The sequence below is a fragment of the Leptonotus elevatus genome, chromosome 4 (assembly GCF_054856555.1).
Source record: "Leptonotus elevatus isolate MCC_2025b chromosome 4, RoL_Lele_1.0, whole genome shotgun sequence".
In the NCBI taxonomy this organism is placed as follows: Eukaryota; Metazoa; Chordata; class Actinopteri; order Syngnathiformes; family Syngnathidae; genus Leptonotus; species Leptonotus elevatus.
This window is the reverse complement of record NC_141242.1, coordinates 22,200,914-22,216,927: the sequence shown is the minus strand read 5'-3', so window position 1 is coordinate 22,216,927 and position 16,014 is coordinate 22,200,914. Positions and strand designations below refer to the sequence as shown.

Sequence of the window (16,014 nt, the reverse complement as noted above, 5' to 3'; positions counted from 1 at the left end):
ATAATGCTTTATTTATTGACTACTGAACATGCACAATGCATACCAGTCAGTGTAAATGCATCAAATACAGTGTTCATGAGAAGTCAAATGAGCAAATAATTGAAACATTTTGAAACAATTCAAAGTAAGTTAAAGCACATTTTAAGTACCAGTCCATGGTTCAAGTTGGTCCACCACACACATTCAGTGTATTTTTCTGCTGCCTAATGGACTGAGATAAAATAATTGCATTTATTTGTCATCAATGTTTTTGGACGCACACACACACACACACACACACACACACACACACACACACACACACACACACACACACACACACACACACACACACACACACACACACACACACACACACACACACACACACACACACACACACACACACAGGCATGATGCAGTCTTTTTGCCCAAAGTCCAAGTTTCCTAGCATCCATTTGGCAAGGCAAGGTAGCTTTATTTATATAGCACATTAGAAGGTATAACTCAACCTGCTTCAAGTAATTGAAAGAACAACATTTTAAAGCAATATATTTAAAAACAACAAATGAAATAAAAGTAGCTTACTAAAATTACTAAGTGCCATACAGTGAAAGAAGATGATTTTAATTATTATTATTATATATATATATATTTTTTTTTACAAATGCTTAATCATAGGTATGGGGGGAAAGCACAGCGTTTAACCTGGATTTAAAAGCATTTACACTTAGGGCTGACTTCGCTTCTGTTGGCAGCTTACTCCATTTGAGTGTAGCAGAACAGCTAAATGTTGCTTCACCATGTTTACTTTGAACTCTGGGCTCCACTAATGTCACTTTTCTATTAGCCCCTAAAGGCGCAGCGTGTCAACCAGATTCACAAACATGCTACACTAACACTTGACCCAGCACGACAATAGTGATGCAACCGTCTTAAGGCAGAGTACTTTCTGTTACCAAATTGCCAAATATGCTGGAGGTGGCGCAGCTGTGTTCGCCAGAACGCCCGGAAAAGCGCAACCCTTCCCCTAACAGCGAATTTTGTTGCGCCGCCACGAAAATTGAGATGTGCCTATTTTTACACTGAGCGCACGTGCGCCAGTCTCCGAAAATAGAGCCCTATGTCTCTCGGCTAGCCTGGGAACGCCTTAGGATCACCCCGGAGGAGCCAGACGAAGTGGTTGGATTGGGGGAAGTCTGGGCTTAGCAGTAAATAATAGATGGATGAATGGTGTCCACAATGCAGCTGGCACGTTGCTTGAATCAGCATGTATGATCATTTTCCTCAGCAAGAGCGGTTACTTTACCTACTATTAATCTACTACTTAGTTATACCAAACTGTTCTGTTTATCTATAGCCTACACCAGATTAGGTTAGCCCATCAGTAGGAGCAACACTCATTTACACTTATGTGTAAATGTTTTTAGGTTTTCAATAATAAACCTCTCCAGCGTAAGAAAAGTAATAACATAAATTCAAAATCATATGTTTGATATAAATACTGGTTAAAAATAACACTGTGAGAAATTCATAACAATGTTTATAAAAACTAAAATGATTTTAATTAAAATTTGTAGAAAAGTTCAGCCAATTTCATCCAAACATAGCCGGTAAGCATTTCATTTAAACGATAGGTGTCCAAAGGTTTAATAATCCATGAGTGTTGCGACCCCTTGCAGACAAACGACACGGTCTGTGCATATCACTTGTTTATCTTAGTCTATTCATGGGATGTAGTTTGGACACCCTTAATTTAAACCATGCAAACTCATTTCACCCTGCCCCCTAAAAGAATAGGAATCGAGAATTGTTCGGAACCAGAATTGTTCAAGCCATTGATACGATAATACTGTTACAAAATATAACAGGGCCTTACCATTGTTATTAATATTGTGTAACTTTTACACTCTCAGCCGGGTCAATTTATACGTTTATATTTAAATTAATTTGATACTTGTATGAAAACAAAAAAATATGTATAATTCCAAGTTGGTTTGTTTGGGTTCATTTTTGTCAAAGTAAATGTGACTTGCCTGGACAAACAAGCTAATGGATTTCATCAGGCTGTAATATTCAGTTTGCCCTTGCCTGTATCGGCACCCACTGTTGTTTTTGTATTTCTAAAGCAAATTTTCTAGACTAAAATTCTTCTTTCCTGATTGTCTACACTAGAAGGTGGTAGGAAGAACAACTCGCACAGTTGATTAGCTATTTTCTTTTGACTTAGCTCCTGATTAAAAGCACCTTGAATACTTTTTAGGACTGGACTAAGCCACAAGAGCTATAGGAAGACCCATGAGTCAAACTTTTCATCTGAACTTATACAGTACGTTAATTCTCTGCTGGTGGACCAAATTTGTACCATTTCGATTTTACATTTTTATATAAATGTGCAAAACCACTGTGGCTCCAGTTATTCATTTGTGACCAACATTTTTTCCTTTATACCTCCGAAGAAATGGTCCAAAGCATTATACACTGGGTCAGTCACGGTAAAAGGAACACACATTGGACTTATAGAGTTGATCTATTAGCAGGGTAGAGGATAAAGATAGTGTAATATTTATTTTTACATCTTCAAGTAGTGCTATTAGTGTGTTTTACTGCAAATGTGTTATTTTCTTCTGCAATAAAGAAAATGCTACCAACCACAAATGCTTACAATTATCCTCAGTTTTTTTTTCAAGAACTTAAGCATTAGCTTGAAAATCTACTTAACACCACTGTCATAGTGCTTACGTCTCTGTGCTAGCACAAACTCCCGATGCGAAACACTTGTGGAGAATCTTTTGGTAGAACGGGGAGAAGACCAGCTTATTGAAGTTGACAAGGCAACTGAAACGAACAGCGAGTTCTTTAAGCTCCTTGCCGATGGGTACAAGACCTCCAGGCATAGGAGGAGGGGTCTTGTGTTGACTGGACTCCAGAGTGGCCAGCAGGTAGCGCTGAACACGTGAGTCTGAAAGAGATGGCAAGAGAAGACAAACGAGGAGGGTCAATCAAATCTCCCCTCCGGACAATTGACAAAACTGTAGTGCAAATCCCTTACCCATCAACTGTCGGACTGTGTTGTCCGGCTGAATTGTGGCTGAGATTTGCCCCATCAGAGTGTTTTTTTGGTCTGTAGTTAATGAAGGATAGCCATGTTGGCTTAAACATTGACTGAGCTCCATGCACAGTTTCTCCCCAGTGGTCACTAGTGTCTCTTGCAAACTGAAAGACCTTTGAAAAGGCAATATGATATTTTCATGAAACATCTCAACACGGATATTGCTAGAACCTCAAGGACAAATTTCAAATTTAGTCATTTTTTATTGCTGAAACTGTATGGAAGATATAGTGACTGGCCCAACAATATAGGCATACATGCACATTCTGATGCATCGCATATCGACACAGCTCAATACTCAATTTTGATTGGCAGGCTTGACACAGAATATAATTACTCTAGGGGTGTCAGGCGATTACATTTTTAATCATAATTAATCGCATGACTTCAATAGTGAACTAAAGTTTACATCTGCTCTAAATGTACAATAAAATAAACAATTATATATACACAATAAAGTTTTCATACTCTTATTAACATAAAAGTGGGAAAAAAGTGAAACGAATAGAAATATGGCTGCGTCTTTGAGTCATTGATACAGTAATTTCATAATAATTCATAAAATTGAGTTACAATTAAAAACATGTACTGTAAAAAAAACGAGTGTGATATTGATTTTTGTTGAGGTCATTTTTCTGTCACTAGATGGCATAATTGCATTTGCAAGATGGTGATAGCTCAGTGCATTTTTATTTTTATATTAAGAGCGATCTAATCTTCAACATGAAGTCACATGTAAAATTCTGCAATTTTTTAAAACTGTAAAATACAACTTGACCCCAGTTTCCACAAATATATGCATTATTATTAAATGTATGACTGCAAAATTTTGACGAGGACGTGTCTGCTGCGTTGCAACTAAAATTCCCCCAGTACAGGCTTTCCAAGTAAGGGGCGGTCATTAACAGCACATAAAAAAAAATGGCATTAAAGGAACTTTAAAGTATTTTTATTTATTTTTTTAAAGACTGAAGAAGGCGGCAGTCGACGCCAAAACTAGTCAAGGTAATAGAAACCTTTTTGTCTTTAAAAAGAAAAACAAAGACTGTATAGATTAGACGACAAAATGATTTTTTTTTTAAACCAAATAACTTTATATTAACACAAAATTAACACACAAATTTTGACACCCCTAGTTTAACTGTGGCTGTAGTTTGCATTGCATGGCAACACCAAAAATTACAAGTTAAATAAATGCATTGTTAAATGAATACATCCCTTAATTCCTAATGCAAGCCTACAACATCACTAAGTATAATGGTTTATCTAACAGATGCTTTAAGCAGGTGTCGCACCACACTGTTACTATATCATACAAAGTAAATACAATGTGAACCACCAATAAGATTCCCAGTTTTGAAAAACAACAACAGCTGTTTGACGTGTTTGCACTTACTGTGTGTGCATGTCTGCAAGCATGACTTGAACAGTGTTTTTAAGCGTCTCCATGAGCCCTGGAAGGCCCGAGATGGCTTCCCCCGTGGTGGTATAAACAATGAGTAATATCGTCGAAAGCAAAACTAATTGTTCAGTCTTCTGCTGCATTTCCTGGAACCGAGTCTGATCCATCAACATTGTCTAGGTAGCAAAAATACAACAACAACATCTGACAATCAAACTGCAGCATAGTAATCCGTTTTTCCAAAAGAGTCAAAGACTGAATGAAGTTATCAAAGAATTTACCTCAGGGAAGGGCTCCGAGAGGTGTTCCCACTTTAGTAGTCGCAAATATGCTTGATTATGGACATTAGCAGGTTGGAGAGCTGGAGGATCAGATGAAGCAGCAGTGGAGGAAGCCTCTCTTTTTACGTTCTTCAATGTGTCATTGAGCCACTTCTCAGTGTAGTCTAAAGCATCTGAACAAGAGAGTAATGTGTTTTCCAACTGCAACATAACTGTACACAACATCACTGTTAACAACAAAAGTTGTACCTAGAAAAAGTATTCATACCAATATCAAGCCTGTATTGATTTCTGAGGCTTGCCATACAATATGTTGTCGTGTATCACTATTAATCCCTAAAAAAGCTTTCACTCATAAAAAAGGAAGACACAATTTACAATAGAAAAACGATGTGGGCAAGAATAAAGACAACAAATAAGTATATTAAAAGGCGGAGCTTCCTGCCATTCATGGTACATATGCCGCTCGCTGCTATTTCATCCACAGGTACATTAAATATTATTGTAAAACATATGCAGCTGTGTGTCGCTTAAAACCAAGAAATTGATTTTTCACCTGTGTAAAATCTTACGTGCATATTGATTGGATATAATTTGTAATGTTGCCGCATCATGTAAACGTGACTCAAATTTTGAATCGATACAAATCCAGTAGCCAAGACTCGGTCACTCCTGAAATCTTCTGGCAGAACACTGCGCAAGTGTTGCATTGGCATTCTGACGAATCGTTCAGTGTGCAGTGGCCCAAACAATGAATAGTATACTTGGTCAGTGTCAGTAACAAATGATTAATTTCTTTAGATTTGAGTACAATGACTAATGACTATCAATGTTAAATGAATCGTATAATGCTCTTACTAGGCTGTCTGTCCAAAAACTCCTGGAACTTGTTCCTCTCATACTCAACTGACTGCTGCATTAGATGAGGTCTGATGCTGTTTACAGCAAAGTTAGCCATGTCCAACTTCATCAGGTCCAATAGTGAGAATATAGCCCTAAGAGAAGAATGACAGAAAAAAATCAGTTAAACCTCTGTAAATATTGCATATTAAATACCGTGGATTATTCTCAAATTGGTAAATTATTAATTATTTTTTTACGGAAGTTTGCGGTTTAGTGGCGCTAGGGGTCCAGGGCTACTTAAAGTGGTGGTTGTCAGGCTGGCTAACGTGAAGTTAGCTAGCTGTGTGGACCAGAGGTGGGTACTTCCGTCAATCGTCTATTCCGGTCAATGACGCTTGAGTGCTTCCGCATTTTCATAATTAATGATGCGAAGCCTTGCAAAAATTCAGAGAACGAGAAGGACCGACCGTCTGTGCTCACCTCGATCGACGAATGTAAACCCGCTTCAGTCGGTGCTCAGTCTTTGTATTTTTTCGAGGCTTCGCGCCATTGGGCTTGCGGCCGAAAAGTGGACATTGTCATTGACGGGACAGACTGGTGTGGGCTAGCGAGTTGATTACTACTACGCCGAGTTGTAAACAAAACACAAGTAGTAGTCTTGCTAAACACAACACACTGGTGTGTTTGGAAATTTGCCTCTCTGAACGTAGGAACTCTTAGTGTAAGTGCACGGACTTCCGAGTATACTTCCAGTTGCGCCTCAAGTCAAATATTGTATTTTCTTTGCCAAAATACGTTTTATGTGCCCTACTTGTCGAATCACTGACAATGACGCCATCAAAGTTCCCATGGGCTCACATTGTGAACACCACAGCTCACCTGTTTTCTTGGTTTGGTCACATGACATTCACAATGACAATGTGAGCCAGAGGGCACTTTGACATCAATGTCAAAATTTATTAAAAAATTAATCCGAATACCGTGTTTTAACATAGAATATATTGTTGTAAAGATTTAAAAACATTTTTTTTTACTTGTGTTCCTCGTGTAATCATTAGGCTGACTCAAACTTCATAAAACGGGGCTTCATTAAGTAAGTGAACGACACATTAGATAAAGAGCTAGTTATATAGTATAATTTTCTATGGCTTACTTGAGCAAAGGGACAAACTCGGTGATCTCCTTTAGTTTACTGACGTCCTCATCTCTGCAGGGAGCACAAAGCGATCCCATCATCTGAATAATAAAATTGGATAGAGCACCAACGTCCAGTGCTCCTTTCTCCGCCTGCTGCTGGATTAGAGTCAGGTCAAGAACCTCCTCAATTTGGGCCCGCAAGTGACTATGGTTTGGCAGCAAGAAAGATAGCAACGTCTGCAGATAAAATAATGATTGATTAACTATGGCTAATATAGTAAACATCTCAACATTTACAACATTGATCTCAATGATGACATCTTAAGACACCAACCTAACATAAACAGTTTTCAATGGCTTTGATTTCTCCAATTCATTGCTTGTGCGGAACTTCTTGGCTATGTTTTTTTTTAAATATATATCAGCATGCATTGTCGCTTTAAATCTTGATAACTAAGCACACATTGATGATAAAATGCCTAAAATCTGTATTCCCTGTTATTTCTGCAGGCTGACATTTTCAGTTTATCTAATGTATAACTTTTAATAACATCAAATCTAGTGTTATTATTTGTTTAGATATAGTACATGAAGATTAAGATCATCTTTTTTTGTCATGTACACATGTACATGAAATTTGATCTGCATCTGACCCAGCACAGTACAGAAACAGCTCTGATTAAAGTACTAAATGATATCAGATTGAGCACTGATGCAGGGAAGGTATCGGTGCTCGTCTTATTGGACCTCAGTGCCGCATTTGACACAATTGAGCATAAAAAAAACGTTAAACTTCAGCTGAGCAGCTAAAAGTTGCAATAACAGTGTTCACCACAAGGTGACACACATTGCTCACAATCACAGCACTTCCAATCCCCAAACTGTATTTGTACATCAGAAAAGAAGAAAGAGCAGGTCCTGGCATCTCGCCGGTTCGGGTAGAATAGAGAGCAGCTTTTTCAAATTATCCAATAGATTCACAGAAAATGGTTCATTTTACGCCGTTCTCCCCTACATTGTTATGCTTGTGTTCCTTCCTAATCTAATAATCTTACTTTATTACATTGTCCACTTAGATCGACAAGAATTGTTTAACTGGATAAAGACGTGAACATCCTTTGGGCGATTATGAGCCTAGATTGCAGCGGTTCACAGTCACACATTGATTTGCCAGGTGATAATGGGTTTGTGGTCTCCTTGACTTCACCTTTTTAATTTCAGACAGCTGTTGGATGACATGGCTGTACTGTGGTGGATCCTCCTTTAATTGATCTTCCAGATAATCCCAGAATGCTTGGTGCACAATATCTTTTACTCGGCGCTCCAAACTGTACAGGGGAAGTGAAGGGGTTGTTATTAAAGAAATGATTGCAAACCATCTTTCCAGCATGCAAACCTCACCTTCCTTCAGGAAGCTCAGATGGTTTAACTTGAAAAGACTGGTTAACCATTATTTCATGGGCCAAAGTCATGTTGGTGACTCCTTTTGCTGTCTCCATTAACTCCTCCATAGACACAAACCTGGGTGGGCTGGCTATGAGGTAAGAATAACAAATGGTTATTTTATTTCAAATGTGCATTTCTCCTAAAACTAAGCACTGTAATTGATACAGTCATATAGGTTGAAGGGATTCCCAAAATACTAAACTAATAAACATTGGAGCGTCCGGGTATATTTCAGGGCAGTGATTTAATCAGGGCTATCAATGGTTAGTGCTCCCCTGTAAATTGAACTCTTTCTTACATTGTGGAGCGCTTGTTCCTCTGTGTGGACTTGGTGTATTTGTTCGCTTCCTGACTGACAGCTCAGAAGCATCCTGTGCACTCTCCTCAGACTCCTTGTCTCTCCCACCCTCGTTGTGGTCAGCCTCATTTGACATGCTCAGGTCTGCAGAATATCAAATAACAAATGCAGTGACGACTTGAAATGTCTTCTAAAAATGACGAGTACACGGTCATCACAAGCACATTACTTATGTTGCTTGATCGATAAACAGCAACAGTATATTAGGATGTTTAGTTTATAAATAGTTATAAAACAGAAATACAATAAAATGTAGGCTGTTGTCAACCTAAAGATCAGCGATAGCGTCATTAACACTAAGGAGGGAGACGCAAACGACAAAACTTTTACATTTGACATTCGTATTGATTGCAACGTCACTAACCTTATCGTCAGATGAGCTTTTGGAATTATATGAGCTGCTTCAAAATTATCTGACGTTTCCCCGACCCTTCAATTTCGCATCAATAATAAGAGCGTAGATGCAGCTGCTCCCTTAAGTCTGCTGCTGTGAATTATTTACACTCTGAACGACCATACGGCGTATTTTGACAAAGGAGACTCTTCGTTTCATCGAGAAAAACAGATTTTTACGAGTGATGGGACCTACTGTGCCGAGGATTCGGGGCGTGTGCTGTGTCGAGAAATCCAGGAAGTGAGGCGCGTATCGAGGCGTGATTCGTTACGGACCAGTGACCTCACTGATGACGTGTGAAACCCCACGGGTTCAGGAAGCGGTTCGAGCGATTTATGAGCTTAGAGTGCACATAATACACATACATTTGAGGTGTTGGCGGTTGTCTGGATGAATATGTAGTCGGAACGTTTCAAGTCTTCCGTGGGCATCCTTCGACGACTCTCACTTCCGGGTTTGGGTTGGGCCAACATGACGCCACGCTCGAGCCCCTTTCGCCCCCTGTCACGCGTCTGTTTACCAGTTTCTTTATTCAACAGCCGATTAAATGTTATACTCATTTAACCACATGACATTGGAAGTTAAAATACGCTAACTGAACAATGCGTTGAGCAACCGTATTTGTTTCCATTTTTGATTTACTCTTTTGCCAACTAATCACATCGATTTATGCATGGACAATAACAGAAATAATGTTGAAAATATTTATCAACATTAAAATTGAATGAAATTATTTTTAGTGTGTGTGTTTTGTTTTGACCATGTACCCAGACTTTACGGTCACAACAATTGTTTCACTCACAAATTAGGGACGAGGGAAACGGAAGTGGATAATCATAGTATTTTTCAACCTCTCCAAAACAAACCAGATTAAAGCCATAACAAGGACTAACCGTTTATTTAAATCCATTCAAACCAAAACGTTATCCACCACTGACAAGTTGAAACATTCTCCTACATTTCATGCATATATTTATGACTGTCACAATGGTGTCTTAAATCTGATGGCTCATCTTTAACTTTTCACCATTAAGATGTAAAAGGCTAATACACAAACCTATAGCACATTAACAGCAGATTCACCAAAGTACTTGTTAAATAACTGAGGATGCGCTTGGCAAAATTGTCCAAGTCGACGCTTTCTCTCCTTGGCCGAGATCTTTTTGTCCAGCTGAATGGAGTGAAGCAAAGACCAGAGTTCCTGATCAGTGGTGGTCATTGTAGTGCTGATGGAAATCCTGTTGGAAAACTGACAGCCTACAAAACACAATGTCATATATGAATAAAATATATATTTTGTACTGTGATAAATGATATTTTCATGGTTTCTGAGCATACATATTTAATAAATGTGACATAAATCGGCCTGCATTTGCATGGTTCTTTACCAAGCAAAAACTGCTATGGTCATGGTAAAATTAAATCTGATTAAAGTTACTGTACCAATCTATTTTTCTATCCCTATGTATTCTTGGACAATGCTATTTTCATCTCCTATTGTCAAAGTGTTTTGTTAGCAAAGTGTTCCCCATTCAAAACAGGCATTCACCAGTGACATCGGGCTGTTTCGCCTGAACAAGGTCAGCCAGCTTGTTGCTCACTCCTTTGTGCAGGGCTCCAGGTGTCTGGGGTAAAAAGAAAAGTCTATGGATAGATGTTTCCACCAGATAATAGCTTTTTGACAAAAGTTTACAATGTATATTGCTTTCATACATATTAAATATTCCTATACATTCCATATAACATGCTCAATGTAAACGAATTTCATAACTTTACTTTTTTTTGTAAATTGCCAGGATCGTGGTGTGCATGTCTTTTTTTTCTCGTACCATCTTCTAACTTATGCACTAGTGAGATGACAAAGTTGCATTGAATTCATAGATAGCCTTTCTATAACATTGTCAATATCCAATCGCTTCGCTGCCCAGCGGTTTCCTCGCATGCTCAGCAGTCAATCGCCTTGACTGCTTCACTGCCCCGCCGGCTCCTGTCATGTTCAACCGGAAATACAGTGACAGTTTACGTTACTTGCGCTAAAGCCCGTCTCGCTACCCCATCAGATCTTCATATGCGCAACCGGAAATAGCTAAATAGTGCCCGGTCATATAGCCATAGATATATGGTCGTAAAAAAATACAATAAAATAAAGAAAACCGCTTGCGAGTAACGGGAAGTACGGAGTGGTAAACAGCGTCACATGACGTCAAACACTACACGTGCTGGGCGCCGCCTCCGTTGCTACAGAAACCGGTCAGATGGGTCAATAATGTGGCTCAGTCTGAACAGGGCCAGATAGGATTTGGACACTTGCTAAAAACAGGCTGGACAGTCAGCCCTAAAAATCGTATTTGAGGAGGAATCCGATTCGCCTGCATTCTGAATGCAGCCTCAAACACCGACCCCAAATCACACAACATCCTCCCAATTTCACAAATTAATGGGTTTAGACTGACAAACTAAAACGACTTCAGGAACTTGGTATTGTTAATATCTGTTGACCAAAAGTCATCTTTAAGATTTGTCATGTGAACGTTTGCATGATTTCATAAAATATTCTAAATGTTTGACTGAAACTTGAACCATAGCATAATATTAATTTGTGTCCACATTGAAAATTTTGACAATGCATACAAAGTACTGTCAGACTTTCATACCTTAAAGATTTCCTTTAGATTGCTTAGCATGAAGACTACCATCAGATCCTCCCTCTCTTTTGACAGAGCCTTACTGTTCAGGATGGCCCTGGAAAATGACCTCTTCACTGTAAGTCTGTTCTCCATCTACATATATAACATCATTCATATTAAGGGGGACATATCAGACATCGTGTTTGAAACTGAGTTGACAGAATAAAAAGCTCAAGATTTGATTTATTCTCAAATAGCAAATAATGATATGCTGGGGGTTACCTCCTTGTCCAGTTTTATTTCTTTTGCATCAGCAGCCACCGTCATGAATGTTAGGATATGACATAGCTCCTCTCTGCATCTTGGCGTCAGCAGCTTCAAGCACAATTGGAGAGCTTCAAGTGCTGTGGCCAATTTTGCATTCTCTGGAAATGGTTAAAAGTGTAGCAGAAAGATGAAGCCATGCTGGAAGGGGATTGACTGACAATCATACTCAAGTCTGTACCAAGCAGATCAGTGATTGCTGAATATACATCAGTCATTTGCTCAGGAAGCAGTGAAGGTCTATCGGTGTTGCTGTAGTGTCTCACCAGTAAACCATACAGCAGCATTTTACACTGAGCTGTGCCACTTTCAGAGAGGCAGTTATTTCCTGGAGCCAGACAGTGAAATAATTACTGTACATAATGGCAGAAGCAATACAAGGAAGAATCAACTGCAAACACCCTGCTGTCAGCTGTTGCTTGTGCGAGAACTTCCCTGATGCGTTACCATCAGCTTGTTCAGAGCTCTGCTGATCTTGAGGGAACAAGAGTGGCAGCTCTCGGCTCAGCTTCACTACTGCTTGGTCAGGGAGGAAGTCCAGGCAGTCCAGGGCTGCACGAAGCCACTTATCGTCCCTGCGTGAAGAAGTGGTAAAGTGAAACAAATTGAACTACTGTCATTAGTACTTAAAGTATTTAAGAAAGACAAAATATACCGAGAGTCCCTGAAGGCCTTCAGGATCTGTCTGTCAAGGTGGTTGGTCAGGTCAGGTTTACCATGAGACATGGGGTGTGCTGGAGCAGAGCAGGAAGACGTCTGGCTGATCTGAAGCACCCCCTCCAATATGGGGAGATCCACAAGGTGTAATAGCCTCAAGAGGGTTTGCTCTTGCCAGACCCCATCTACCACTGTGGGGTGAGCACAATTAATACATAGCATAAATATGTATTCCACTCAGCATTACCAGTACTTGAGGAAATTTAACACTTTAATAAACTGAAAAGAGATGTAAATAGTGGCACCATTAAAACTTTATTTTGGAGCCTGAAAAGTGTGGCTGAATCATTTACCAACATGTCCTCTCTATGTTTCGTTTCAAGTGAGGTCAAATTAAAGTAAAATATAAAATGTAAATCGTTAGTCCTCACAACTGTGCAGCTGCGAGGTTGTGAGTAGTCTCCAAGAACTCTTCCCAGCTTAAGCGAAAATGTTTATGATGTAACGGTGGGATGAGTGAGACCTGAGCGTCCATACTGCAGACACATTGGTGGTTACATACCCACACACGAAAGAGGCCTGGGTCACATCTTCGGGAGGTAATAATAATAATAATAATAATAATAATAAAAGATTTGTACTAGTTACATTGCATGGGAAAATAAAATAAATGCTTGACAGAGGCAAAAATCAAATACATTTAAAAAAATCTGAATTGGCCTGTAAAGTGAACATAGCCCAGGTCAAGTTGAGTCTTCCATAGATTCTTGGCATAAAATCAGCAATTCGAGGCCAAGTCATCTGACGCAAGCCGCCCACCTCTGGACTATACTGTATGTATAAGTACTACATCACCAAAAATAATGGAAGACTACAGGTGTTTTCTGATTGTGGTAATATGGATGCGCAGTCTTTTTTTTGTTTTTGGGATGACTTGGATTAGAAAGAGATCAAAATGCTGAAATTTTTTTATGTGTGTAATACGCTTTAGCTACTTTTCAATGTTGTGTGAGAAATAACTTCTTGCCCAGACAGATTTCTATACAATAATTGAAGATCAGAATCACAACCACCCACAAATAAATTAAAAGAGACAGTGTGGTGAAGTTTTTGCCATCTAGTGGTGAACTAAGTTCGAAGCGCATCCATTCGGGAGCGCACGCATTACAGCGCCTCAGAGGCCACACTTGGCAAGACTACCATCAATTACTACGTTCTCCTAGTTTGTCTCATTTGGGTAATCGTAGCATAAAGATGGCAGCTAAACAGAGCAGCCTTCTGTAAAGTGAGGCTCGACCAGTGTGATATCATTAACGATTATTATACCTACAAAGATTTATTTTTTTTGCATATTATTGAAATGGTGTTTTTAAAATTAATATAAATTGAAAGATGAAATTTTTTTAACAGTGTCCCTTTGAATGCAACTTCTTACTGTACCTGACTGTGGTAAAACAGAATGAGTCTGCATTCTGTTTGGACTCTGACTCAAATTTTCCACTCTGGTCTCCACTGGCAAACTGGCACTGACATCATTGTCTACAGGACTGCCTAACTGGGGAACTTTCGAGGATGTCTGAGAGAATTTGACAGGCGTAGGTATTAGACATTTTGGCCCAGAGGGATGCATCTGTTCATTCTCCCTGCAAAAGCAAAAACCACACTTGCACACATTAGGTTATGATTCAGGCGTCCACACAACATGAAATGAGCTCAGTGGATGGGTTAGGTTGACCTACCTGTCTGAGATAGAATAGAAGAGTTTCTGGATACTGTTGACAAGCACCCCCTTTCCCAAGTCTTCCTCTAATGGAGCATGTTTATTAACAAACCTGGGGGATATAATTATTTGACATCCACATACAGCTTGAAAAATACATTTCTGGTGAACTGATTGTATTTGCTACTAATCAGACTAACCTGTAAAGAGCACTCTTGCTGTCCTGAAACTCAGCCTGCTTCTTGTCTTTACCAAACACTTTAGTTCCTACTGTCTCAAACACATTGCAATCCAAAAGTGCTTGGCACACATTCACCACTTTGTCCCGGCATGCTGTGACACCTTGGATTTTTAAGAAAAAGTGTAGTGTGTTGTTGGTGGTTGGTTAATATAGCATGCATTGTACGGGATGCTTATACAATTACTGAAAGCCATTTGGGCATACTGTACTAGACGCTTGTCCATGTACACTTACTAGTATGTGCTTTGTCCTCAGTAGTAAGACCATCTAGTGCATGAGTAGAACGATTAGTGTATTACGAGTGAGGCAAAACTGTAGTTGACAAGTTGTGCTATTATTACTACAGGTGGCGGTGTAAAAATCGACTTGTTATGATCTACAGCTTCACTACTAGTCACACACATGTTAACTACAACTCAGTTTTTCCAATGTAGTCATGATAAGTAATGGGGGCGGGGAGACGTCATTAGCAGAACAGTGCTAGAATTGTCTTAAGTGGATAAAGCACTAGTACTAGTAAGTATGTGATCAATTCAGGATAGCTACACTATCCCATTGGTCAGCATCCTTACCCTCAAAGGTCTTATCACTGCCAGTGTATTCTGCCACAGCATCCACAGCCTCAGAGCCCAGGAAGCAATCATTGTGGGACACAAGGTAAACTCGACGCCGCCTTGTTTTCAAAGAAGACCTGAGATGGGAGATGAGGTTGCTTCCTAACGAAGGACACTGGGGTACCTTCACGACCAAACCTCGAACTAGGAAAACAACAAGACATCCATGACATTATACCTGTCAATCATTATCTTTCACTCAATTAAGACAACAACAACAGTATTTGCGTGTTAAGGCACGCCACAGGTTAAGTATTAAAGAACAGAATTAAAAAGAAACGACTCACGAGACATTTTCATGCCACCATATGGTTAAATAAAACATACCTTGAGGACGATTACGTAGTTTCTCAGCAAGATTCAACGCCTCAGCTCTTTCTTTAATTGAGGCCATGCTTCTGCTTCCAAACTTGTCGGGGTAACTCAGCTAATTGACAACAGGTGGCTAAAAGAAGCAATCAACGCCGGTCAAGCGTCCAAATAAACCCTTTTGAATTATTGGATGCGACCACTAGATGCCGCTAAAGGCCAAGACTAATAAACTCACCACAACCTCGCTTCAAAAACTTTCAACGGGCCCACATGCTATTTACAGGCTTATGCAAAAAAATTACGTGTCTGCCACTCTGACTGCTGCACCGTCGTGTCCAAAGGGCAACATGGTGTTTACAAATCAAAGCGCTATGCTTAAAAGCATAATGTTTGCGAGATTGTTGCTATTTCAGGCAATGCTACAGTTTAGGCCCCTAGCAAATGTCCATAATGATGCAGCTAATATTATTATTATTATTATTATTATTATTATTATTACCACTGTCAATTTTTTAGATCAACAAGCGATGTCATAAATTCAAGACGTTTAAATGCCCGTATGTCAAG

At 39.4% G+C, this 16,014-nt stretch overlaps 2 protein-coding genes across 4 annotated transcripts; both read right to left on the bottom strand.

Annotated features, from left to right (window-relative positions):
• Window positions 1–305: 305 nt before the first annotated feature.
• Window positions 306–9,354, bottom strand: tcp11l1 (t-complex 11, testis-specific-like 1). Of its 2 annotated transcripts, none has more exons than XM_086074857.1 (10): window positions 9,148–9,354; window positions 8,499–8,642; window positions 8,156–8,288; window positions 7,962–8,082; window positions 6,771–6,991; window positions 5,633–5,769; window positions 4,775–4,947; window positions 4,488–4,669; window positions 3,032–3,204; window positions 306–2,941 (listed from the first exon to the last, which is right to left on the bottom strand). In XM_086074857.1, the coding sequence occupies exons 2-10, from the start codon at window positions 8,632–8,634 to the stop codon at window positions 2,718–2,720; spliced, it is 1,500 nt and encodes a 499-aa protein (XP_085930983.1). In that variant the 5' UTR covers window positions 8,635–8,642; window positions 9,148–9,354; the 3' UTR covers window positions 306–2,717. The 2 variants fall into 2 exon arrangements, with proteins under 2 accessions (XP_085930983.1, XP_085930982.1); XM_086074856.1 differs by having other exon boundaries at window positions 8,923–9,353.
• Window positions 9,355–9,835: 481 nt separating this feature from the next.
• Window positions 9,836–15,978, bottom strand: LOC147176034 (DEP domain-containing protein 7-like). 2 transcript variants are annotated; one of them, XM_086074350.1, is made up of 13 exons: window positions 15,683–15,978; window positions 15,463–15,580; window positions 15,094–15,279; window positions 14,481–14,622; window positions 14,300–14,392; window positions 14,001–14,203; window positions 12,559–12,751; window positions 12,351–12,478; window positions 12,085–12,231; window positions 11,862–12,004; window positions 11,607–11,732; window positions 10,502–10,577; window positions 9,836–10,209 (listed from the first exon to the last, which is right to left on the bottom strand). In XM_086074350.1, the coding sequence occupies exons 2-13, from the start codon at window positions 15,527–15,529 to the stop codon at window positions 10,010–10,012; spliced, it is 1,704 nt and encodes a 567-aa protein (XP_085930476.1). In that variant the 5' UTR covers window positions 15,530–15,580; window positions 15,683–15,978; the 3' UTR covers window positions 9,836–10,009. The 2 variants fall into 2 exon arrangements, with proteins under 2 accessions (XP_085930476.1, XP_085930475.1); XM_086074349.1 differs by having other exon boundaries at window positions 15,463–15,976.
• Between the last annotated feature and the right edge of the window lie 36 nt (window positions 15,979–16,014).